General features: G+C 42.2%; 1 protein-coding gene across 3 annotated transcripts in view; it reads left to right on the plus strand.

Moving 5' to 3' along the window:
- Positions 1-26,982, plus strand: part of kmo (kynurenine 3-monooxygenase) — a 37,235-nt gene that overhangs the window by 399 nt on the left and 9,854 nt on the right. Inside the window, exons 2-10 of one of the 3 annotated variants that reach the window (XM_020494994.2) lie at positions 362-452; positions 1,632-1,729; positions 4,469-4,558; positions 9,695-9,743; positions 15,511-15,598; positions 16,150-16,315; positions 16,951-17,022; positions 25,293-25,414; positions 26,007-26,154. In XM_020494994.2, coding sequence (XP_020350583.2) covers positions 362-452; positions 1,632-1,729; positions 4,469-4,558; positions 9,695-9,743; positions 15,511-15,598; positions 16,150-16,315; positions 16,951-17,022; positions 25,293-25,414; positions 26,007-26,154 — 924 coding nt within the window. The remainder of the gene's footprint in view (positions 1-361; positions 453-1,631; positions 1,730-4,468; positions 4,559-9,694; positions 9,744-15,510; positions 15,599-16,149; positions 16,316-16,950; positions 17,023-25,292; positions 25,415-26,006; positions 26,155-26,982) is intronic. The other 2 variants (XM_020494995.2, XM_020494997.2) reach the window with 2 other exon arrangements.

The raw sequence follows: 26,982 nt of genomic DNA on the forward strand, positions 1-26,982 counted from the left end.
ACTCAATAGGGTTGATGGTGAAAAAGGCAGGTCTGAGCTAACAGTATTTTGGTTGTAAACAAACAGTATAATTTTTTTATACTTTCATTGCAGGCCTCTTAAAGCAATATCATGTAAGGAAGAGTACAGCCTAAGAGTAATTGACACTTTAAACTACTCGGTCCTTGTTGTAGCCTACCATTGACAAAGCAAAGTGCCTTAAGGTCAATATGACTGTTTTGATCTCTTCCTTTGATATTGCTGTGCAGCAACCATGTACATTTTTTTAAATCCATTTCCATTTTCATCACAAGTGATAAAAATGAAAATAGATGCTGCCTGCACCATGAACTAATGCAAAAACATGCAAATCCTTTAACAGACTCAATCAACCCTCTCTCAGGTCGGCGCCTTGAATGCCTGCTACTTTGCAAAAAGAGGTTTTCAAGTAGAGGTCTTTGAATCTCGAGAAGGTAAACACTTGATTACTCAACATATAAAGTGCTTCCTCTTATTTTGAACAGCTACACAGTAGTCCATCTATTTTTGGAAGTATGCACTGCATGCAGTCATTAGTCATTACAATATTCCTAACAACAAAGCACAATCCCCGCTAGCAATGAGCAATTGGCCCAGAAGCGGCCCTCTTCCGGTAGGCCGGAACTGATTGAATCGGCCCGGAATCAGGTGTCGGACTCGGCCCTGAATCACAATGAATGACTGTCCAGAATCGGCCCAAGTACATCGGGCTGACTTTGCCGGTATCTTTCCAGAATCCCCCCAGAAGCGGCCCGATGCAAATTGCAATAAATGTATACAAAATTAGCCGATTTTAGACATTTGAAATATTACTATTGTAAATGTTATACATACAAATTATACCCATCCACAAAAAAAAACATTTTGTGTCGGAGGAAACACCATACACCTGGTGACCGTGTCAGCGTGCATGCGCCTGGCCCGCCACAGGAGTCGCTACAGCGCGATTGTGCGCTGCCTCATGGGTCTCCCGAACGAGGCCGGTATGGTTCTTGTACCAGCATCTGTAATAAATGCAGTTTGCACTGCGATGCAGGGTCTTAGACCGCTGAACCACTCAGGAGGCTCCATCCACAAAGTTTTTAATGCTTATCAATTGCCTTGCACAGAGTATCAAAATACTAAAATACTACACAGGACTCTTAAAGTATTTCATTTAAATTATCATTTTATTTTTTGATCACAGAAACAATGAGAAAATAAGGAAAAATAAATAATGAAATGTTAATTACATAATGCAGCCAGATAACTCACACCGGAATCGGCCCGAACTCAATCCCCACATCCTAGCCATAAGTAATACTGCCGAAGGCGGCCCATTCTCGGGCCACATGACGTCGGCCAAGTCTGACTCTCAGCCGAGTGCCCCGACGCTCAGCCAGAATCGTCCCAGATCCACTGTGCTAGCTGGGATGGCTTCTGTCCTCATAGCAATCAAACAGCAATCTAAACATGTATTTCAATATAAGTTATGATTGGCATATGACACTGGTTTCACAAGCATTCATCAGATGCAGTGAAATTACATTTGGATTGACTAGTAGCTTGTGTATGTTAGACTTGAGTATCATCATACCTGAATGTTTGATCTCTCCATCTCTGATCCTGACCAGATATCCGCCAAGCCAAAATAGTCAAGGGAAGAAGCATCAATCTAGCTCTATCTCACAGGGGTCGCCAAGCATTGAAACAAGTGGGAATGGAAGACACGGTATGTTGTTCTGTTTTGTCCTTCTTGGCTACCACTGTGGGAAATTTAATTCCTAGTCTCAACAGCACGTAAGCAATGAAAACTGAACCAGGCAGTTGCTCTTTGTTGTTATCTTACAGTATTCGTAATGATGAAATATTCAAAGTGCCCATGCCCCCTGGGATGAGAGTCTGGGCTTTGCCAGCTTTTCAAGTAAACCTTCAAGGGCAGTCATGATGAGGACAGAATGAACTTAGGTAGCCCATATTTAGAGCCAAGAATATCCACTTTCCTGAACTATGGCCGAACGGATAGATGTGTTTTAAATGTTTTGCCAATTGTTGTTGCTAGAGAACTATAATGGCGCCAGAGGAGATGGCTGATGTTTGACGGGCTCCAAACCAACTGTGCTATTTTGTTTGGTTTTTCGCATTGTTTGTATCTTATTTTGCAACTTATTTTGTACATAATGTTGCTGCTACCATCTCTTATGACCAAAAATTACTTCTGGACACCAGAACAGCAATTTCTCACCTCAAACAGGACAAAGATTTCTTCTTTAATGAGTCTGATGTAAAGGATATACTGCTTTATCAGGAACGGGCCCAAATCCCCGTCATTTGCATGAAGAAAAGACTGGAGGGGTGGAGGTTAGGCTGCCTTCTGAGAATTTGTAGGCGAGTGAATGAACCTCCACTACCATCTTTTCTATTAGCCAACGTGCAATCTTTGGAAAACGAAATTAATGATATACGATCAAGACCATCCTACCAACGGGACATTAAAAAGTGTAATATCTTATGTTTCACCGAGTCGGGGCTGAACGACGACACGGATAATATAGACCTGGCGGGATTTTCCATGCATCGGCGGGACAGAGAAGCTACGTTTGGTAAGACCAGGCGTGTGGGTGTATGTCTATTTGTCAATAACAACTGGTGCGCAATGTAGACCACACTATCTACCAAGAGAGTTCTCATCCGTATTATTCGTAGCCGTCTATTTATCATCACAAACCAATGCTGACACTAAGACCGCACTCAACAAGCTGTATAAGACAATAAGCAAACAAGACAATGCTCATCCAGAAGCGGCGCTCCTAGTTGCCGGGGACTTTAATACTTAAATCCATTTTACCTCATTTCTACCAGCATGTCACATGTGCAACCAGAGGACAAAAAACATACACCACCTTTACTCCACATACAGAGATGCATTCAAAGCTCTCCCTCGCCTACCATTTGGCAAATCTGAACATAATTCTATCCTCCTGATTCCGGCTTACAAGCGAAAACTAAAGCAGGAAGTACCAGTGACTCGCTCAATACGGAAGTGGTCAGATGACACGGATGCTACGCTACAGGACTGTTTTGCTAGCACAGACTGGAATATGTTCCGGGATTCATCCAATGGCATTGAGGAGTATACCACCTCAGTCATCGGCTTCATTAATAAGTGCATCGACAATGTCGTCCCCACAGTGAAAGTATGTACATATCCCAACCAGAAGCCATGGATTACAGGCAACACCGGCATCGAGCTAACGGTTAGAGCTGCCGCTTTCGAGGAGCGGGACACTAATCCGGACGCTTATAAGAAATCCCTCCATGCCCTCAGACGAACCATCAAACAAGCAAAGCGTCAATGCAGGATTAAGACTGAATCCTACTACACCGGCACTGACGCTCATCGGATGTGGCAGGGCTTGAAAACTATTAAGGACTACAAAGGGAAACCCAGACGTGAGCTGCCTAGTGACGCGAGCTTATCAGACAAGCTAAATGCCTTTTATGCTCGCTTCGAGGCAAGCAACACTGAGGCATTCATGAGAGCACCAGCTGTTCCGACTGTGAGATAACCAACTGGCAAGTGTCTTCACTGACCTATTCAACCTCTCCCTGACTGAGTCTGTAACACCTACATGTTTCAAGCAGACCACCATAGTCCCTGTACCCAAGGAAGCGAAGGTAACCTGCCTAAATTATTACCACCCTGTAGCACTCATGTTGGTAGGAAAGGTTGGTCATGGCTCACATCAACAGCATCATCCCGGATATCGTAGACCCACTCCAATTCGCATACCGCCCCAACAAATCCGCAGTCTCAATCGCACTCCACACTGGGGGCAAGCTTCCTGCCATCCAGGACCTAAATACTAGGTTATGTCAATGGAAAGTCCCCCAAAAATTGTCAAAGACTCCAGTCACCCATAGACAGTTCTCTCTGCTACCGTATGGCAAGAGGTACCGAGCGCCAAGTTTAGGACCAACAGGCTCCTTAACAGCTTCTACCCCCAAGCCATAAGACTGCTGAACAATTAATCAAATGGCCACTTGGACAATTTACATTGACCCCCCCCCCCCCCCCCCCACACACACACACACACTCGCTGTTTATTATCTACAATATGCTGTCACTTTACCCCTAACTACAAATTACTTCAACTAACCTGTATCCATGCAAATTTGCAAATTGACTCGGTACCGGTACCCCCTGTGTATATAGCCTCGTTAATGTTATTTTGTTTATTTTTATGATTTTTTACTTTAGTTTATTTGGTCAATATTTTCTTAACTCTTTCTTGAACTGCATTGGTGGTTAAGGGATGGTTTTGGCGCATGTGACAAAGTTTGATTTGATTTAGTGCTGGATTCCTTTTTCAATATGCTTGTCTTCATCATGTCATCATGTTATTACGCATGTTATACACTGACAATGTAATTCCATGAGCAGATCTGACCAGTTTGATTTCTTCTCTAGATTGTCTCCAAAGGAATCCCCATGCATTCCAGAATGATCCACTCCTTGAATGGGACACAGTCCCCCATTCCTTATGGCAAGAAAGGACAGGTAACTCTGCTGATGCAACGCCTAGACACACCACACTGTAACTCCCATTCGATAGATTAAGAATGAATTCTCCACGCAAGACAAAGTATGACCATTACCTTGTAGCACAGTAGTCTGTCAGCCTTTTGTATTATTTATGTATAATTACAGTTTCTTAAATACATCATTGAGTACGGTAACATGCACAAAATGATACGATTATTATGAATAGTCAGATTAATATAATAGTTTGATTTAAAACGTTTACATGCTTTGCAAGAAGAACGATTCCCCTAATAATCCTGTTTACATGGATACATCTGAAATCAGACTACCCGATGGGACTTTGATAAATGTAGAAAATCAGCAATCAAAACACACGTTCTAACACAGGGACCATGTTATTTTTGTGAAAACTATTTGATTCTGAGTTCGGACATATAACGTTTGTATGTGAAAACTAATTCTAAGATGCATACTTTCAGTTTTTCCGAACTCACTTCACTCGTGCAAAAGAACCTTCATTCTTGAATTGGAGTGGCATTTGCGTCCCTTGCCTTTGCAACCATAAAAATCATGGTTGCAAAGGCAAGAGATGCAAATGTCACTTCACCACTTTAGCAGACTTTCATCATAGAAAGCATTGAGACACAAACAATGGTCAATGGCCTCAGATTTACTGAATCAACAGGACCTCTTCCATCCCAAAGGGACTCTGTTAATCATTACACTTCTCTGCAACAAGGAGCAAAGGGAATGAGGTTTGTGTGATTCATCATCTAAAAAAAAAATCCCCTAAACAAAGCAGGCCTTTATTTAAATCCCAGAATACTTGATGTAATTTCATTTCAAATTAACACCTATTTTACAGTACCAGTCAAAAGTTTTGACACACCTTCTCATTCCAGGGTTTTTCTTTATTTTTACTATTTTCTACATTGTAGAATAATAGTGAAGACATCAACTATGAAATAACACATATGGAATCATGTAGTAACCTAAAAAGTGTTAAACAAATCAAAATATATTTTATATTTGAGATTCTTCAAAGTAGCCACCCTTTGCCTTGATGTCAGTTTTGCACACGCTTGGAATTCTCTCAACCAGCTTCATGAGGTAGTCACCTGGAATGCATTTGAATTAACATGTGTGTCTTGTTAAAAGTTCATTTGTGGAATTTCTTTCCTTCTTAATGTGTTTGAGCACCAAAATGCACAACTTCATTTTTATGCTGATGATACTGTAATTTACTGTTGTGCCTCGTCTCTTACAAAAGCTTTCCAGAACATGCAAACTGCTTTTTATACTGTTCAACATACCTTGTGCCAATTGAAGCTTATACTCAATACTGACAAAACTAAACTAATGGTGTTTTCTAATGCAAGAAATAGACCTCTGAACCTTTCACCTATTACTACCTGTCAGGGCAAGGAGATTGAGGTTGTAACCTCATATAAATATCTTGGAATTTTAATTGATGACGGCCTCTCTTTTAAATTGCATATTCTATAACTTACAAAAAAATTGAAGCTGAAATTGGGATTTTATTTTAGGAATAAGGCCTGTTTTTCTTATGAGGCCAGAAGGAGGCTAGTATCAGCTACATTTATGCCTTTACTAGACTATGGGGTTATTTTATATATGAATGCTTCCGCTCAGTGTTTGAGATCAATTGACACTCTTTACCATGGCACTTTAAGATTTATATTATACTGCAAAACCCATACGCACCACTGCACTTTGTATACCAGGGTTGGCTGGCCTTCTCTAGTCACTCGTAGGCTCAGTCACTGGTATACTTTTATTTACAAAGCCATTTTGGGTTTACTACCTTTTTATTTGTGCATTTTTATTGTTCAGAAATGTGGTGGGTACTCTCTTCGTTCGCTGGACTTTATCCTGCTAACTGTTCCAAATGTCCGAACTGAATTTGGTAAAAGGGATTTTATGTACTCTGCGCCATCGGCTTGGAACACCTTACAAAATACTTTTAAACTGGAAGAACTTGTCCCGATTGGTGTTTTTAAATCACCGATGAAGGATTTTGAGGCTGATTCCCTGACCTGTCAATGTTTTTAATTTGCTGTTTTATACTCTTGTGAATTCAATGGTTTTTACTAGATTACTTGTAGTTTTTCATGTCTGTCTGTAATTTTTTTGTAATGACTTGGTGCTGCCTATCTTGGCCAGGGCACTCTTGAAAAAGAGATTTTAATCTCAATGAGCCCTTCCTGGTTAAATAAAGGTAATAAAGGAAGGGTGGTATACAGAAGATAGCCCTATTTGGTAAAAGACCAAGTCCATATTATGGCAAGAAAAGCTCAAATAATTTGTATTTATTTTTATTTAACCTTTATTTAACTAGTCATTACTTTGAGACATAAAGTTCTGTCAAGTTTCTTCAATTGCAGTCCCAAAAACCATCAAGCACTATGATGAAACTGGCTCTCACGAGGGCCGCCACAGGAAAGGAAGGATAAGTTCATTAGAGTTACAAGCCTCAGAAATTGCAGCCTAAATAAATGCTTCACAGAGTTCAAGTAACAGACGCATCTAAACATCAAATGTTCAGAAGAGACTGCGTGAATCAGGCCTTCATGGTCAAATCGCTGCAAAGAAATTGCTACTAAAGGACACCAATTAGAAGAAGAGACTTGCTTGGGCCAAGAAACACGAGCAATTGACATTAGACTGATGGAAATCTGTCCTTTGGTCTGATGAGTCCGAATGTTTGATTTTTGTTCCAACCCCTTGTCTTTGTGAGACGCAGAGTAGGTTAACAGATCTCCACATGTGTGGTTCCCACTGTGAAGCATGGAGGAGGAAGTGTGGGGGTGTTTTGCTGGTGAAACTGTCAGAGATTTATTTAGAATTCAAGGCACACTTAACCAGCATGGCTACCATAGCATTCTGCAGCGATACACCATCCCATCTGGTTTGCGCTTAGTGGGACAATCATTTGTTTTTAAACAGGACAATGACCCAACACACCTCCAGGCTGTGTAAGGGCTATTTGACCAATAAGGAGAGTGATGGAGTGCTGCATCAGATGACCTGGCCTCCACAATCCCCCGACCTCAACCCGATTGAGATGGTTTGGGCTGAGTTGGACCGCAGAGTGATGGAAAAGCAGCCAACAAGTGCTCAGTATATGTGAGAGCTCCTTCAAGTCTGTTGGAAAAGCATTCAAGTCAAGCTGGTTAAGAGAATGCCAAGAGTTTGCAAATCTGTCATCAAGGCAAAAGGTGGCTACTTTGAAGAATCTAAAATACTTGTTGATTTGTTTAACACTGTTTTTGTTACTACATGATTCCATATGTTATTCCATAGTTTTGATGTCTTCACTATTATCCTACAATGTAGAAGAAAAAAAAGAAATTACCCTTGAATGAGTAGGTGTGTCGAAACTTTTGACTGGTACTGTAGGTTCTCACAGTGTGAATAGTCTGTTAAAGCTGGAATCGTTAATGGTGAAACTGCCACGTCCGTTTGCGATATTACAATAACATTGTTGTTGTTTTTTTTCTCGCTCTGACGTCATTGCACGTGTAATAGAACAGCAGCATATGTACTGCACTTTTTTACAACAATGCGGGATGCTCCCCAGCTCTGCTTCATCAAACAATAACAACGGCCATGGGGCAGCAGTGGCGCTTTTCCCCTTACTGCGGATTACATCTTTAAACCAATAATTGTTCATTTTCTTAATAGGTGTTCATTTGAGATGTAACCAGACCTGTGGCCAAATACTATCATTTTAAATACTTTAGCTTTGCTTGATTGAGCTTGCTTTGTGAAATGGAACCAATTGAAAAATTGCCAAAGTACAAACCCTGCCTACTTGGCACTCCATGCAGACTAAAGCAAATGCTTAAAGTATTTGAAAGAGTACAACTAGTATTTGAACTCATGTCTACACTGGTCACAGTTGGCTGCTGAGGTCAAGGAGGGTCATAATACAGACCTGAAACAAAGCACATTGTACCTGTCACCCCACAGGTAAGTGTTATTTATTTTAGTTTGAGAGGAAGCTTTTTCATCTATTACAAAGCTTTTGACTTCAGACAATACTGTAAAATGTACACCAGCCCACCGTGACCATTGCAGACATTTTTTCAAATAGTATTTGCACTTTTTCAGATGCTTTAAGCGTTGGCCTCAGACTGCCTGGAGTGCCAGGTGCGTGTTGTTTGCATTTCTGCATTTTTTTATTGGTACCATTTCAACAAGCAAGCTAAATCAAGCACAGCTAAAATTTTTAAATGATAATATTTGAACACCTGTCTTGTCCTGTGTGGTGTAAACTTCCCAACATTGTCACATGTTTCCGTTTGGTTCTACCTATGATAGATGACATGAGCTGTAATTCCACCCCATATATTAAAGGTGATGCTCAGCTCAGGACAGGTACCCTGCAATATGATGATGGAGGGGAGCCCTATTGTCTACACAGAGCTGTTGGGAGTCGTGTTTTAGAAAGGGGTTAACCTCTGTTCTATTCTGTCTTTAAAGAGGAACTATATTTAGGCAAATATCTTCATAGTAGCCCACTAAACTCAGTAATCCTTCATTAAGAGAAGTGGGAAGACAGGATGTTAGGGAAAAAATGTAGATGAGGAAAAAGTGAATAACAAATGAGAAGACACAATCAGACATATACTGTAAAAAAGTTATGGAAAATAATTAGGTGAGGTCGGCTAGGCAGAGAGTGGTGATGGATAGAGGGGTGGAGGGAGAAGACATGGTAGCTAATTCGAGAAGTATTTATTTCTTCCGTGGGAAAGAGAGGGATTTTATTCTACCAAATTGTTCAAGTAGAAAGGACAAGATAAAAAGGGGCACTTCCAATGGATGCTCCGCTAAATCAATTATCCCATCCACTCAACACTTCAAAAGATGATTTGAACCAAAGCTTACTCGAGCTATCTACTCAGTAATTCTTACTAGACAATAGACAGACTCCCCGATCCCACTCACATTTCAGTCACTGAATGTTTTAAGACTCCCGAGCATTGCTTCTAAATGTATTTGAAATGTATTCATTGTTGACATTTTCATAAGTATTTTTTTTTTATAAAAAAGTGGTAGTGTCAGTGTTACAGCGTCACATTATTCTGTGTAGTTGAGAGGTAATGTAATAGCCTGTTCTCTTTTCAGTACATCCTGTCTGTCGACAGAGCCAACCTCAACAAAGAACTGTTGTCAGGTAGGAGAATGAAAATCCTTATTCCCATAATGCCTGAGGGGTGTACTTCGATTGAAGAAAAATCTACTCTGGGTTTTCTAAAGCTTGCCAGCTTCAGTTAGATTCAAATTCCAGTTTAGGCTTCATCCATACTACAACAGTGGCTATTGCTTGTCCTCCTGCCGCTAACTCTAGTAGGCTTGGAACTGCGCCTGGATGTGGCACATACCTAGTCGAACGCCAGACTCTTCATTGAGGCAATGCTGAAACATCTATCTATGGGCGAGTCAGTGCCACATTTGTAATTTGTGCCGAAATCAAAATGAAAGAAAAGTTAGCTTGCAAATTCAGCAGGCTATGGTGTTAAATAGGCTTGTTGCGTCTTTATTATATTACTTATTGTTAACGCCGTCTTTGGTGTGCTTATGAATGCACAAGCACCTTTTTTCCCACTCCTATAGATAAAATAATGATATTAAGTTAATCACAAGTTTTATGTGCATGAAGTTTCAAATGCATTATGTAACATTATGTAACATTATCATTTTTTGACACACAACAACACATTTGATTAATAAAATATTTTATCAGTCGTCGTCGTCAAATGAAGGGGATGATGACGCAATCTTTGCGAGACGGAGGAATCTGATTTCATTGGTCTAAGTTATCCTGCACGGGAGCATGTTAGTGCTGAAGGATTCGTTGCAAGAAATTTACATGGCTAAAAGGTGAGCCATTTTCCTGGTACCGGTTATCCAGAGTTGACTGAAAGTTACCTCGCTAACTATGTATAGGGCTCTGGAGAGCTCATCAGATTCTCAATATTTTATGTGCTTATTGAAATGCAGTATGCTTATCCACTCATCTTGAATGGCAAATATGTTCATCTTGTATTTTCTGCTTGATGTCAATCTGCCATTTCTACAATAAAATAATATGGATTATTAAGATGAATATGAATAGTTTCTCTCGCCTGATTACCGACAACGATGAGACGGCCTATAGGGAGGTCAGAGAACTGGCAGTGTGGTGCCAGGACAACAACCTCTCCCTCAATGTGAGCAAGACAAAGGAGGTGATCGTGGACTACAGGAAAGGGTGGACCGACCAGGCCCCCATTAACATCGACGGGGCTGTAGTGGAGCGGGTCGAGAGTTTCAAGTTCCTTGGTGTCCACATCACCAACGAACTATCATGTCCAAACATACCAAGACAGTCGTGAAGAGGGAATGACAAAACCTTTTCCCCCTCAGGAGACTTAAACATTTTGACATGGGGCCCCAGATCCTCAAATAAATATTGGACTATAAATTGTGCTTTCCTGTGTTATACTTATGCAAAAAAAAATGATTATATTCTACTGAGCCATTTACTTTGTATTCTTATATTGTAATATTTATTATTGTTGTTGCATTGTCGAGAACGAACATTCAAGTAAGAATTTAGTTAAACTCCAATCAAATTTTACTTGTCACATACACATGGTAACAGATGTTAATGCGAGTGTAGGGAAATGCTTGTGCTTCTCGTTCCGACCAAGCAGTAATATCTAATAAGTAATCTAACCTAACAATTTCACAACAACTACCTTATTTATACACACAAGTGTAAAGGAATTAATAAGAATATGCATAGGCAAGATGCAGTAGATGGTATAGAGTACAGTATATACATATGAGATGAGTAATGTAGGGTTTGTAAACATTATATTAAGTGGCATTGTTTAAAGTGGCTAGTGATACATTTATTACATCAATTTTTCATTATTAAAGTGGCTAGAGATGAGACAGTATGTTGGCAGCAGCCACTCAATGTTAGTGATGGCTGTTTAACAGTGATGGCCTTGAGATAGAAGCTGTTTTTCAGTCTCTCGGTCCCCGCTTTGATGCACCTGTACTGACCTCGCCTTCTGAATGATAGCCCGACAGGATGCTCTCGATTGTGCATCTGTATAGGTTTGTGAGTGATTTTGGTGACAATCCAAATTTCTTCAGCCTCCTGAGGTTGAAGAGGCACTACTGCACCTTCTTCACCACTCTGTCTGTGTGGGTGGACCATTTCAGCTTGTCCGTGATGTGTACGCCGAGGAACTTAAAACTTTCCACCTTCTCCACTACTGTCCCGTCGATGTGGATAGGGGGCTGCTCCCTCTGCTGTTTCCTGAAGTCCACGATCATCTCCTTTGTTTTGTTGACATTGAGTGTGAGTTTTTCTTTCCTGACACCACACTCCGAGGGCCCTCACCTCCTCCCTGTCTTGTCGTTGTTGGTAATCAAGCCTACCACTGTAGTGTCGTCTGCAAACTTGATGATTGAGTTGGAGGCATGCATGGCCGTGCAGTCATGGGTGAAGAGGGAGTACAGGAGAGGGCTCAGAACGCACCCTTGTGGGGCCCCAGTGTTGAGGATCAGCGGGGTGGAGATGTTGTTACCTACCCTCACCACCTGGGGGCGGCCCGTCAGGAAGTCCACGACCCAGTTGCACAGGATGGAGTTGAGACCCAGGGTCTCGAGCTTAATGACGAGTTTGGAGGGTACTATGGTGTTAAATGCTGAGCTGTAGTCGATGAGCAGCATTCTTACATAGGTATTCCTCTTGTCCAGATGGGTTAGGGCAGTGTGCAGTGTGATTGTGATTGCGTCGTCTGTGGACCTATTGGGGTGGAAAGCAAATTGGAGTGGGTCTAGGGTTTCAGGTTGGGTGGAGGTGATATGGGCCTTGACTAGTCTCTCAAAGCACTTCATGATGATGGAAGTGAGTGCTACGGGGCGATAGTCATTTAGCTCAGTTACCTTCACTTTCTTGGGAACAGGAACAATGGTGGCCCTCTTGAAGCATGTGGGAACAGCAGACTGGGATAAGGATTGATTGAATATGTCCATAAACACACCAGCCAGCTGGTCTGCGCATGCTCTGAGGACGCGGCTGGGGATGCCATCTAGGCCGGCAGCCTTTCGAGGGTTAACACGTTTAAATGTTTTACTCACATTGGCTGCAGTGAAGGAGAGCCCGCAGGTTTTGGTAGCGGGCCGTGTCAGTGACACTGTGTTGTCCTCAAAGCGAGCAAAGAAGTTGTTTAGTTTTTCTGGGAGCAAGACATCGTGGTCCGCCACGGGGCTGGCTTTCCTTTTGTAGTCCGTGATTGACTGTAGACCCTGCCACATACCTCTCGTGTCTGAGCCATTGAATTGTGACTCTACTTTGTCTCTATACTGACGCTTAGCTTGTTTGATTACCTTGTGGAGGGAATAGCTACACTGTTTGCATTCGGTCATGTTTCCGGTCACCTTGCCCTGATTAGAAGCAGTGGTTCGCGCTTTCAGTTTTGCGCGAATGCTGCGATCAATCCACAGTGTTGGACGGTGTATACCATGTTTATCCTGTACAACAAATAAACTTGAGATGTAAGGTATTTTTTGAGGCCTAAAAATATGTTAAATGAAGCTCCACAGCCTTGGGGTAGAGATAATAGGTTAGTGAGAGCATGATTCGTCTGACTAATGAGACACATAGCGGTTTCTCTTATGGGTTTTCTAATAGTCCATATCAGGGATGGGCAACTGGCAGCGTCCCTCCTTTTGAAGGCCCTCTGATCAGTCTGGGTCTGAACTTACTGTTGCCAGTTAGAATAGTAGAATACACAAGGTGCAATTTAGAAATTTGGTTGTGAATCAGCAGTTTTTCTCTTGTTATGTCAGTCACTGATAGTCAGTCGATTAGCCCATGTCGGCTTACATGTTTTAGATAGCTGGTCACTAAACTAATTTAGCAATATAAACTTGTTATCGTAGTCGATGGCGACCCCAGTAGATTTTTTTGATCAGTCTCACTCAAATATCATATTAAAAACTGCAAACATTTCTCTCCACACTATTGCAAAATGTGTAAAATTGCATGAAATCTGCTATAAAATTGTGAAATCTTCTCTCCGCCCCATTGCAAAATGTGTAGAATTGCACGGAATTAACAAAAAATGGTCCCCCAACCCCCCTAAGAACAGCCCTTAGCCATAATATATTGGCCATATACAGTGCCTTGCGAAAGTATTCGGCCCCCTTGAACTTTGCGACCTTTTGCCACATTTCAGGCTTCAAACATAAAGATATAAAACTGTATTTTTTTGTGAAGAATCAACAACAAGTGGGACACAATCATGAAGTGGAACGACATTTATTGGATATTTCACATTTTTTTAACAAATCAAAAACTGAAAAATTGGGCGTGCAAAATTATTCAGCCCCTTTACTTTCAGTGCAGCAAACTCTCTCCAGAAGTTCAGTGAGGATCTCTGAATGATCCAATGTTGACCTAAAGGACTAATGATGATAAATACAATCCACTTGTGTGTAATCAAGTCTCCGTATAAATGCACCTGCACTGTGATAGTCTCAGAGGTCCATTAAAAGCGCAGAGAGCATCATGAAGAACAAGGAACACACCAGGCAGGTCCGAGATACTGTTGTGAAGAAGTTTAAAGCCGGATTTGGATACAAAAAGATTTCCCGAGCTTTAAACATCCCAAGGAGCACTGTGCAAGCGATAATATTGAAATGGAAGGAGTATCAGACCACTGTAAATCTACCAAGACTTGGCCGTCCCTCTAAACTTTCAGCTCATACAAGGAGAAGACTGATCAGAGATGCAGCCAAGAGGCCCATGATCACTCTGGATGAACTGCAGAGATCTACAGCTGAGGTGGGAGACTATGTCCATAGGACAACAATCAGTCGTATATTGCACAAATCTGGCCTTTATGGAAGAGTGGCAAGAAGAAAGCCATTTCTTAAAGATATCCATAAAAAGTGTTGTTTAAAGTTTGCCACAAGCCACCTGGGAGACACACCAAACATGTGGAAGAAGGTGCTCTGGTCAGATGAAACCAAAATTGAACTTTTTGGCAACAATGCAAAACGTTATGTTTGGTGTAAAAGCAACACAGCTCATCACCCTGAACACACTATCCCCACTGTCAAACATGGTGGTGGCAGCATCATGGTTTGAGCCTGCTTTTCTTCAGCAGGGACAGGGAAGATGGTTAAAATTGATGGGAAGATGGATGGAGCCAAATACAGGACCATTCTGGAAGAAAACCTGATGGAGTCTGCAAAAGACCTGAGACTGGGACGGAGATTTGTCTTCCAACAAGACAATGATCCAAAACATAAAGCAAAATCTACAATGGAATGGTTCAGAAATAAACATATCAAGGTGTTAGAATGGCCAAGTCAAAGTCCAGACCTGAATCCAATCGAGAATCTGTGGAAAGAACTGAAAACTGCTGTTCACAAATGCTCTCCATCCAACCTCACTGAGCTCGAGCTGTTTTGCAAGGACGAATGGGAAAAAATGTCAGTCTCTCGATGTGCAAAACTGATAGAGACATACCCCAAGCGACTTACAGCTGTAATCACAGCAAAAGGTGGCGCTACAAAGTATTAACGTAAGGGGGCTGAATAATTTTGCACGCCCAATTTTTCAGTTTTTGATTTGTTAAAAAAGTTTGAAATATCCAATAAATGTCGTTCCACTTCATGATTGTGTCCCACTTGTTGTTGATTCTTCACAAAAAAATACAGTTTTATATCTTTATGTTTGAAGCCTGAAATGTGGCAAAAGGTCGCAAAGTTCAAGGGGGCTGAATACTTTCGCAAGGCACTGTACCATATCCCCTCATGCCTTATTGCTTAAATGTAGTCAATTCTTGCCTCCCCTTTTTTTGTAAGGTTTTGCCCCATGTTTGCTGTGTCATGTAAGTCTGTTTTTGTAATGTGTTGTTCTGTAACTGCAGCGGCAGAGACGTATTCAACCACAAAGCTGAACTTCGCCCACAAACTACTCAACTGGAGCACTGAAACAGGAGCAATGACCTTTCTCAGGTAAACAGTTAGTAATCACACGGACACACACGCACACGCGCACACACACACACACACACACACACACACACACACACACACACACACACACACACACACACACACACACACACACACACACACTCACATTCTCTCTCTCTCTATATATCTCCCTCTCTTTCTAAAGTGCTCTCTAAAGTTGCCTTGCTCTTGTTTTATTGTTTTTGGTTGGACTTTGTTCCTGCATTTAATTGCATGTGGCCTAGTGCATGTCCAACGCCATATGTGTCATAGGGTCATAATATACGTGTTGCTTTTAAGCCTCCACGCATAACTTTTTTTATTGATCTGAAATTGGGTGGCCTTGAGGTAATTGTGTCATACAATTTACAACCAAATTAGCAGTAAAACCTCCCTACCGCTGTGAGAATTAGCACTGCCGCACAGTGAATTATTAATTTAGGGCTTATTCACTAACATTCTACCTATTCAAAATTAATTATAAACTGACAACTTTATTGACATTGACATTTAATTCAATGATGTTGGTGGTACTGTATGGTGTGTCTTAGGGCTGATGGTACAAAGGAGGAGATCCAGGCAGACTTGATTGTGGGGTGTGATGGAGCATTCTCTGCCATTCGGAAACAGTTCCTCCGTCAGAGCCGTTTCAACTTCAGTCAGACCTACATCCCCCATGGGTACCTGGAGCTCACCATGCCCCCCATCAATGGAGAGGTTGGTCCTCTGATGCTCAGAACATGGCACAGGATCAGATCAGGGGCCATATTCAAAAACAGTTTCGGAGTAGCAGTGCTAGGATCAGTTTAGCCTTTTAGATGATAATAATGAATACAATTATATGGACAGAGGGGACCTGATCCTAGATCAGCACTCCTACTCTAAGTAATGTTATGTTTCAAATAGTTTTAAATGTTCTTTCAAATACTTAAGCTACGCTTCAATGAGCTTTACTGGTGCAATGGAGCCAATGCTATAGTCCCAAAAGTGTATTCCCCACCCATCCGCCACACCAGTCAGGCTCAATCAAACACTAAAAGTATTTCAAATGAAATACTATTTGAACCTAAATCTGAACTGATATGTTTTTATAGTTCATTGTATCAACAGGAAAAAGTTTCTGCACACTACCAGTCAGATGCACATTTATTTTAACTTAACTTATCTTTCTGTCAGTCAACCTTCATCAGAGAATGTTCATTGTATCAACATAGTATTTCATAGGGTATCAGGTGTCATCTCGTTTGTTGATCAACTTTTGGTTAATGCAATGCTACTGTGTCTGTTGTGTATAATGTGTTTATCTTCTTTATGCTGTTATAATGCCGTCATTTCTTTTACTTTGCTCCCAGTTTGCCATGAAGCCTAATTATCTGCACATATGGCCACGCAACACATTCATGATGATTGCTCTGCCCAACTTGGTGAGTATAAATAGAACACCGTGTTTGTTTACCCTCTTCTACATACTCTATCTATCCTCTCAGCTTCATTATCATGTGCTCTACTTGATAATAGAAGGTAGGTAAGTTTAAACATGTTGGAGAGGTGCTTTTGTGAAGTGAATACAGTATAAGAAAATGTCTCTAAAGAGATATAGTGCTTTTTATTAGTCTTGCCCCATCGCTGCAACTCCCCTACGGACTCGGGAGAGGCAAAGGTCGAGAGCAATGTGTCTTCCAAAACACGACCCTGCTTTTTGACACACTGCTCGCTTAACCCAGAATCCAGCTGCACAGAAGACACTAGAGTGCGATGGGACAAGGACAGCCCGGCCAAACTCTCCCCTAACCCGGACTTCGCCTCATGGGTCTCCCGGTCGTGGCCGGCTGCGAAACAGACCGGGATCGAACCCTGCGATGCAGTGCCTTAGACCCCTGCGCCACTCGGGAGGCCTCATACTGCTTTTTCTTTAACCCCCTTACAAACAGGCCCATTTTAACAACATTCTTGCCTGCATGTGCCGTGCGCATTATACCATGCGCATGCCAGCATACCGGAGACAAGTGGTAACACTGGTGTGCAGATGTGGGTGGGCGTATATTTTAATAAATCCATTGAATATAAATCCATTATTTCATTTAAGCCGGGTGTATGTTACATGACTTTCAAAGTCCTAACATCACTGAGCCTCTCACATTAAACAACCGTCTTTCCTGTATTATTTTATATATTTTTTTACTTGCCATTATAGTGGTGCGCGCTCTTAACAATGTGGCACAGACGTGCGTCACACACTACAAGATTCTTCACTTGGACATAAGGATTCTCGATACCACGCTGTCTCGAGGAAACAATGATGTGATTAGATTTAACGTAGCTACAATGAGCTGTGGCTCAAAGCAGCCTCTTAGACATTTTCAGTCAGACATTCACGCTTGCCGTACAAGAGTTAAAATATAGCCAACATTTTGAATTGAATAACATTGCTTGTGAACTTCAGAGCTGTAATGATTTAACACGTTGTCTTTGGCTTTGGTTAAAGGCAAGTATGGCTCCTGCTCGAGATTCTACACATTCTGGGGGATGTGAAACAACGTCATCTCACTGGCTTATTCCTGGCAAGCTCTCATTGGCTATTGCTGGATAACCATTCTCAAAACTTGTTGTTGCACATCTCACACTACAAGAGCATTGCAGATTTTGTGCAGATTTTGAGCATTGAAGACATGTTTGAAAATATCGGGATGACTGCTCAAAGATTAGCTCACTAGCCCTCAGATTGCATCTCTGACCCGCTCACATTAAATGAGCGTCGGTGACGGCCGGGTACCCCGAGTAGGCAACGACACAGGGATTTTTTTCTACCATCTCAAAAGCTTGTCTGGGACAGCAAAATCGAGGCCAAAATCATTGTGTACACCCGGCTTTTTGGCAGGTACTAATAAACATTACAAGACTAATAACATTTATTTTCAGAACAATATAATTGTATATTGTTAGTTTAATTATGTTACGTCCAAATTAATGGATGTAACACTATTTTGTTCATTGAACAGACAAGACACACCTACCCGATCGTAGTCAACACACATATATTTTGTTGTAAGAATATAATGAAATATATCAGAATAAAATACAAATAATATTTTTCCCCACACAACTTGTGTTATGGAAATGAGTGGAACCGCTGTGTCATGGAAATGTGTGGAGCCGAGTCCAAGCCTCATCTCTTTCTAACCCACTCCTGTTTGTTAGGGAGCAGGCGTAGGGTCTTACATTGAGAGTGTCTTCATCATGATTCCAAAAGAAAATAATAGCAATCCTATTTTCAAAAGCATGTGGATCTTGTGTTCATTTTTCACAACCTCCGCAGGCTTTTGGAGTTGCCTATATGCAATCAAGCAAAATAAGAGGCCTACACTTGATTTGGGCTACATTATGGAATGCTAAATGTTTCTGATCAGTGATAGATGAGCAAATGAATAGATGAGCTATACCACCTCCACTTGTTTGACCAGCGGGAAACCAGTTAACCAAATAGCCTATGCAGATGGAGGTTCAGTGAATCAAAATCACATTGATTGAGACAAGTCAGTGAAGTCACAGGCTTTTTTTTGTGTGGTCGGAAGTAGGCCTAGGCTACGAAGCGTTGTGAAGAGCAAAACTTGACAAGATGATCATGAGCAGCACTCACCTCAACTTAGCTAACATTTCCATAGCCTAATTCAAATCAAACCAGCATAGCCTAAACAATGTCCAAATGTCCAAAATTCAGTGAAATCGGACATTCATTGATTTATCAAGACGAGTCCCCACGCTTGTTTCAAAGCAGCATGATGGTGCTGTCCCAATCAAAACAGTGCTGAAATGTTCATCTAATTGACCACATACGGTTAGGATATTGCTTCAAATTTATTCCAATAAATGGATGACTTTGGCAGTTTCAGTAAGCTACAATTTGATTTGAGCCTTCAATTGCATTAGCCTACTCTATTCCAATATTTTAATCATTGTCACGCCCTGACCTTAGAGATCCTTGTTATTCTCTATGTTTGGTTAGGTCAGGGTGTGATTTGGGTGGGCATTCTATGTTCTCTATTTCTTTGTGTTTGGCCGAGTGTGGTTCCAAATCAGAGGCAGCTGTCTTTCATTGTCTCTGATTGGGGATCATACTTAGGCAGCCCTTTTCCCCTCTTTCAGTGTGGGAGCTTGTCTTTGCATGTAGTTTGCATGGTGAAGTGGATTCATTCATTGATTGATTCATTGATTGATTGATTGATTCATTGATTGATTGATTGATTGATTGATTGATTGATTGATTTATTTTCTTGGTGGAACATTTAAATAAGATAATGTACGCCTACCACACTGCACCTTGGTCTCCTTCCGACGACAGTGATATTCAGTGATATTTCTTTATGGATCCAGTTGTGGTTAAGAAAACAGTGCATACTTAGTGGTGGGCTATGCAAAGAGATGGGAGAAGTGACATGCCTCGCAAAGTTTAGAACTGGCAGGAGGCTGGTTAACTGGCGCTGCCTAGCAACCATCAAGAGTTTAAGAGTGTAGTGGTGCCAATGACGCCTTAGCATTGTGGCTCCATTTACCAAAACTATTTACCAAATGTTTATGTCACATTGTAAAACTGGCTAATCACCTGCAGGAGGTCACAGTGTAAACAGGGATATTTGAACCTTGACCTCTGAACATCATTAATCCAAGATGGCGTAGCAGTCAGACATCTTTGTCCTGTCGTGCCCCTTGTATATATCGTTTTACATATTTTTCGTCGCATATTTTGCTAAACCTCACCCAATGTGGCGTGGATCTGCTTTTTTTTCCTAAAGTATTTATATTTACTTCGGAACTGGAATCCCTCAACTGAAGCTAGCCAGCTAACTACCAGATATCAGTCAGCAAACCATTGCTAGCGGTCATCAGCTAACCTTCAGCTCGGAAAGCTCTCGCCAGTTCGAACAACGTGACTCTAACCAGAGCATAACGGACCTGTTATTTTTATCCCCGGATTCCTACCATAAACTGAACATTGTCATCTGGATCTTCACAACTAGCTAACCGCAATCCCGGATGACTACTCCTGGCTAGCGTTTCCATCCCAGAGCAAGCACCAATTTAGCTTGAAGCTAGCCCGGCCAGGGCTCCTGTGCTACCACCGAAGCATACTCCTGGGCTACAATATCAGCCTGCTAGCTACCTAGAGCAACTTGGAACCCTACTAATTCCACGACTGGTCTATCGACATCACCGCACGAAGAGGCAAAAACAGACTTACCCCCATCGCGACGTCACCCCCCCAAAGGCTAACTTTCTAGCCCCTGCTATCTGCTTGCTTGCTAACCCGGTCTGCTAACTGCTAAACTGCCGGGCCCTGGTCTGCTAACTGCTAGCTTGCCTGCCCGGTCTGCTAACTGCTAGCCCTTGCTAACTGCTTGCTTGCTAACCCGGTCTGCTAACTGCTAGCTTGCCTGTCCGGTCTGCTAACTGCTAGACCTTGCTAACTGCTAGCTTGCCCTGGTCTACTAGCTGCTGGCTTGTTTAGCTCCGGCCTACTAACTGTTAGCTTGTTAGCCTGCTAACTGTCTGAAATCGCCGCGTCCCGAGCCAGCCCAACCACTCACTGGACCCATATGTTCACATGGCTACGCATGCCTCTCTCTAATATCATTACCATTACTGTCCCGGTTAGTGATTACTGTCTTATTTCACTGTAGAGCCTCTAGCCCTGCTCAATATGCCTTAACCAACCATGTTGTTCCACCTCCTACATATGCGATGACATCACCTGGTTTAAACATCTCTAGAGACTATATCTCTCTCTTCATTACTCAATGCCTAGGTTTACCTCCAATGTACTCACATCCTACCTTACCTTTGTCTGTACACTATGCCTTGAATCTATGCTATCGTGCCCAGAAACCTGCTCCTTTTACTCTCTGTTCTGAACGTCCTGCAGTGCCTAACTCCACTCCCACCCCCCAGGTGCTCTCATTTGTTGACTTCTGTAAACGTAAAAGCCTCTGTTTCATGCCCATGTTAACATTAGAAGCCTAATCCCTAAGTCTGTTTTACTCACTGCTTTAGCACACTCTTCCAATCCAGATGTCTTAGCCATGTCTGAATCCTGGCTTAGGAAAACCACCAAAAACCCTGAAATCTCCATTGCTAACTATAATGTTTTCCGCCAAGATAGAACTGCCAAAGGGGGCGGTGTTGCAATCTACTGCAAAGATAGAAAGTAATACAGAACTCTGCAGGCTAAGTCTGTACCCAAACCATTTGAGCTTCTACTTCTAAAAATTCACCTTTCCAGAAACAAGTCTCTCACTGTTGCCGCTTGCTATAGACCTCCCTCTGCCCCCAGCTGTGCCCTCGATACTATATGTAAACTGATTGCCCCCAATGTATTTTCTGAGTTACTAGGTGACCTAAAACTGGGACATGCTTAACACCCCGGCCATCCTACAAACTAAGCTTGATGCCATCAATCTCACACAAATTATCAATGAACCTACCAGGTACAACCCCAAATCAGTAAACATGGGCACCCTCATAGATGTCATCCTAACTAATTCGCCCTCCAAATACACCTCTGCTGTTTTCAGTCAAGATCTCAGCGATCACTGCCTCATTGCCTGCATCCGTAATGGGTCTGCGACCAAACGACCACGTCTCATCACTGTCAAACGCTCCCTGAAACACTTCTGCAAGCAGGCCTTTCTAATCGACCTGGCTGGGGTATCCTGGAATGACATTGACCTCATCCTGTCAGTAGATGATGCCTGGCTATTCTTTAAAAGTGCCTTCCTCACCATCTTAAATAAGCATGCCCCTCTCAAAAAATGTAGAACTAGGAATAGATAAAGTCCTTGATTCACACCAGACCTGTCTGCCCTTGACCAGCACAAAAACATCCTGTGGCATTCTGCATTAGCATCGAATAGCCCCCGTGATATGTAACTTTTCAGGGAAGTTAGGAACAAATATACACAGGCAGTTAGAAAAGCTAAGGCAAGCTTTTTCAAACAGAAATTTGCATCCTGTAATACTAACTCAAAAAAGTTCTGGGACACTGTAAAGTCCATGGAGGATAAGAGCACCTCCTCCCAGCTGCCCACTGCTCTGAGGCTAGGAAACATTGTCACCTTTACCCAAATCCAGATAGCCGATGTTCTGAAAGAGCTGCAAAATCTGGACCCCTACAAATCAGCCGGGCTAGACAATCTGGACTTTCTCTTTCTAAAATGATCTGCCGAAATTGTTGCAACCCCTATTACTAGCCTGTTCAACCTCTCTTTCGTATCGTCTAAGATTCCCAAAGATTGGAAAGCTGCCGCGGTCATCCCCCTCTTCAAAGGGGGTGACACTCTAGACCCAAACTGCTACAGACCTATATCTATCCTACCCTGTCTTTCTAAGGTCTTCGAAAGCCAAGTTAACAAACAGATTACTGACCATTTCGAATCCCACCATTCCTTCTCCGCTATGCAATCTGGTTTCAGAGCTGGTCATGGGTGCACCTCAGCCATGCTCAAGGTTCTAAACGACATCATAACCGCCATCGATAAGAGACATTACTGTGCAGCCGTCTTCATCGACCTGGCCAAGGCTTTCGACTCTACCAATCACAACATTCTTATTGGCAGACTCGACAGCCTTGGTTTCTCAAATGATTGCCACACCTGGTTTACCAACTACTTCTCTGATAGAGTTCAGTGTGTCAAATCTGTTGTCTGGACCTCTGACAGTCTCTATGGGTGTGCCACAGTGTTCAATTCTTGGGCCGACTTTCTTTTCTGTATACATCAATGATGTTGCTCTTGCTGCTGGTGATTCTCTGATCCACCTCTACGCAGACGACACCATTTTGTATACTTCTGGCCCGTCCTTGGACACTGTGTTAACTAACCTCCAGACGAGCTTCAATGCCATACAACTCTCCTTCCATGGCCTCCAACTGCTCTTAAACGCAAGTAAAACTAAATGCATGCTTTTCAATCGATCGCTGCCCGCACCTGCTCGCCCGTCCAGCATCACTACTCTGGACGGCTCTGACTTAGAATATGTGGACAACTACAAATACCTGGGTGTCTGGTTAGACTGTAAACTCTCCTTCCAGACTCACATTAAGTATCTCCAATCCAAAATTAAATCTAGAATCGGCTTCCTATATCGCAACAAAGCATCCTTCACTCATGCTGCCAAACATACCCTCGTAAAACTGACCATCCTACCGATCCTCGACTTCGGTGATGTCATCTATAAAATAGCCTCCAACACTCTACTCAACAAACTGGATGCAGTCTATCACAGTGCCATCCGTTTTGTCACCAAAGCCCCATACACTACCCACCATTGCGACCTGTACGCTCTCGTTGGTTGGTCCTCGCTTCATACTCATCGCCAAACACACTGGCTACAGGTTATCTACAAGTCTCTGCTAGGTAAAGCCCTGCCTTATCTCAGCTCACTGGTCACCATAGCAGCACCCACTCGTACCACGCGCTCCAGCAGGTATATCTCACTGGTCACCCCCAAAGCCAATTCCTCCTTTGGTCGTCTTTCCTTCCAGTTCTCTGCTGCCCATGACTGGAACGAATAGCTGGAGACTCACATCTCCCTCACTAGCTTTAAGCACCAGCTGTCAGAGCCATTTACAGATCACTGCACCTATACTTAGCCTATCTGTAAACAGCCCATCTATCTACCTACCTCATCCCCATACTGGTATTTATTTATTTATTTTGCTCCTTTGCACCTCAGTATCTCTAGTGTTTAATTGCTATATTGTAATTACTTTGCCACCATGGCCTATTTATTTCCTTAACTTACCTCATTTGCACTCACTGTATATAAACTTTTTTTTTTTTCTACTGTATTATTATTATTATTATTGACTGTATGTTTTTGTTATTCCATGTGTAACTCTGTTGTTGTATGTGTCGAATTGCTACGCTTTATCTTTATCTGGGGCGGCAGGGTAGCCTAGTGGTTAGAGCATTGGACTAGTAACCGAAAGGTTTCAAGTTCAAACCCCCGAGCTGACAAGGTACAAAATCTGTCGTTCTGCCCCTGAACAGGCAGTTAGCCCACTGTTCCTAGGCCGTCATTGAAAATAAGAATTTGTTCTCAACTAGCCTACCTGGTGAAATAAAATGTAATAAAAAATAATTCTCCTGGTCCAGATCTATACATTCACTTTATCTCAAATAAACTTTTAGCCACTAAACTTTTTCACCAACATCTTCACTTCTCAATTACTCTGGGTCCCACAGGTCGAGCCCTACTTTTTAACAGAGGTGAACGCTCCCACAAAATGTCAGCAAAGCATTTATAGCAGATAGGCAGTAATCCCACCTCTCAGCCTCCATCCACCGCTGCTACTATTAATACCATTATTAAAGTTCTGACCTATTCAGCGAAAGAGGAACAGCTGTTCTGTTTGAGTGTAGCCAGGTTAATGCACCTAATTCAAGGGTACATTAGCACTGTCACTCAGTACAGCTCAAGGGTACATTCACACTGTCACTCAGTACAGCTCAAGGGTGCATTGGGAGGATGGTGAAAAATGCATTGCATTGCCGCCAAGGTAGCGACACTCCTAGGACTTCTAGGATAGGCTGGCCTGCTAACCCACCCACCATTGCCATCTCGCTGCGCCACATCCATCAGTTCATGTGAAGCATCCATTTGTTAGGCTTACTGCATTAATCTCCATACTGTTTGTTCTCAGGACAAGACTTTCACCTGCACACTCTTCATGCCGTTTGACGAGTTTGAAAATGTCACCACGGGCGACCAGGTCATTGAGTTCTTCCAGAAATACTTTCCCGACACCATCCCACTAATAGGAGCGTAAGTGACTTTCCCCTCCCCTCCCCGTGTCCCTCCATCTATCCTCCTTTCCATCCCTTTATCCCTCCGGCACACTTACATTTTTTTATTGCATCAGGGCAGGTCAAACCACATCCATCATCTCGAGGGTGAAGTTACTGACCCACCATTACATAGCCTGGAGAGCTAATTTTTTTATTGAGCTGAACAGCATGTTGCAGCCGAGGTGTGTAACTCGTATAGGTCTTTTCAGGGTTGACTTGACTTGAAAGGCAGCAGGAGAAACAGCTTAAATGCTGTTTGGTTTTAGATCCCCCAACCGCTGTCTAAATCCACAGTTAAATTATGTAATTTCTTTTGAAATAAAGAATGTAACACCTACAATATAACACAACTAGCTGATGTGTTTGTTTTTTAATCCTAGCTGCCCTCCTCTGCCAATGCAAGGCCGGAGAGTATGACCATATTCTTCTCTCATTAGATACAGTGGTTGAAAAGAGCGCATGGATAAGGTCCTGCAGTGTAGCTGTATAAGAAATCAGCATGTACCATACACTATGCATATCAATGTCATAGCGGTCATTGTGTGTCTCTCTGCTACCCTCTTTCACAGGGATGCTCTTAAGAGGGATTATTTCCGTCTACCAGCCCAGGCCATGGTGTCCGTGAAGTGCTCTCCATATCACCTTAGTGATAAGTGTGTCCTTATGGGGGATGCAGCCCACGCTGTGGTGCCATTCTATGGACAGGGGATGAACGCAGTAAGTCAAAGTATATGCAGTATATACAGAGGGGAACAGCAAGAGGGGGAGGAGGATGGAAGATATGAGACCTGCGCGGTCCTGTGTGGCTCAGTTACGAGCATGGCGCTAGCAAGGTCATAGGGCCAAGGTCATGGTTTCACTGTGTCTCTTAGCACATACAGTGCCTTAAAGAAGTAAAAACAGAAAGTGTTCACACCCCTTTGCTTTTAAAAAAATGTTTGTGTTACAGCCTAAATTCAAAATTAATTCAATTCTTTATTTTGGTCACTGGCTTACACACAATACCCCATAATGTCAAAGTGGAAGTATGTTTTTATTTATTTATTAAAAATCAAAAGCTGAAATGTCTTGAGTGAATAAGTATTCAACCCCTTTGTTATGGCAAGCCTAAATAAGTTCAGGAGTAAAAATCTGCTTAACAAGTCACATAATAAGTTGCACTCTGTGTGCAATAATATTGTTTAACATGACTTTTTAATGACTACCTCATCTCTGTACCCCACACATGCAATTATCTGTAAGGTCCCTCAGCCTAGCAGTGAATTTCAAACCAATATTCAGCCACAAAGACCAGGGAGGTTTTCCAATAAATTGCAAAGAAGGGAACCTATTAGTAGATGATTGACACTTTGGATGGTGTATCAATACACCCAGTCACTATAAAGATACAGGCGTCCTTCCTAGCTCAGTTGCCGGAGAGGAAGGAAACCACTCAGGGATATATATGTAAAGGAGATATGTCCGTGTTTAATTTTCAATAGTTTTGCAAAAATGTCTAAAAACATGTTTTCTATTTGTTATTATGGAGTATTGTGTGTAGATCGG

The sequence above is a fragment of the Oncorhynchus kisutch genome, linkage group LG11, assembly GCF_002021735.2.
Source record: "Oncorhynchus kisutch isolate 150728-3 linkage group LG11, Okis_V2, whole genome shotgun sequence".
NCBI classification, from domain to species: domain Eukaryota; kingdom Metazoa; phylum Chordata; class Actinopteri; order Salmoniformes; family Salmonidae; genus Oncorhynchus; species Oncorhynchus kisutch.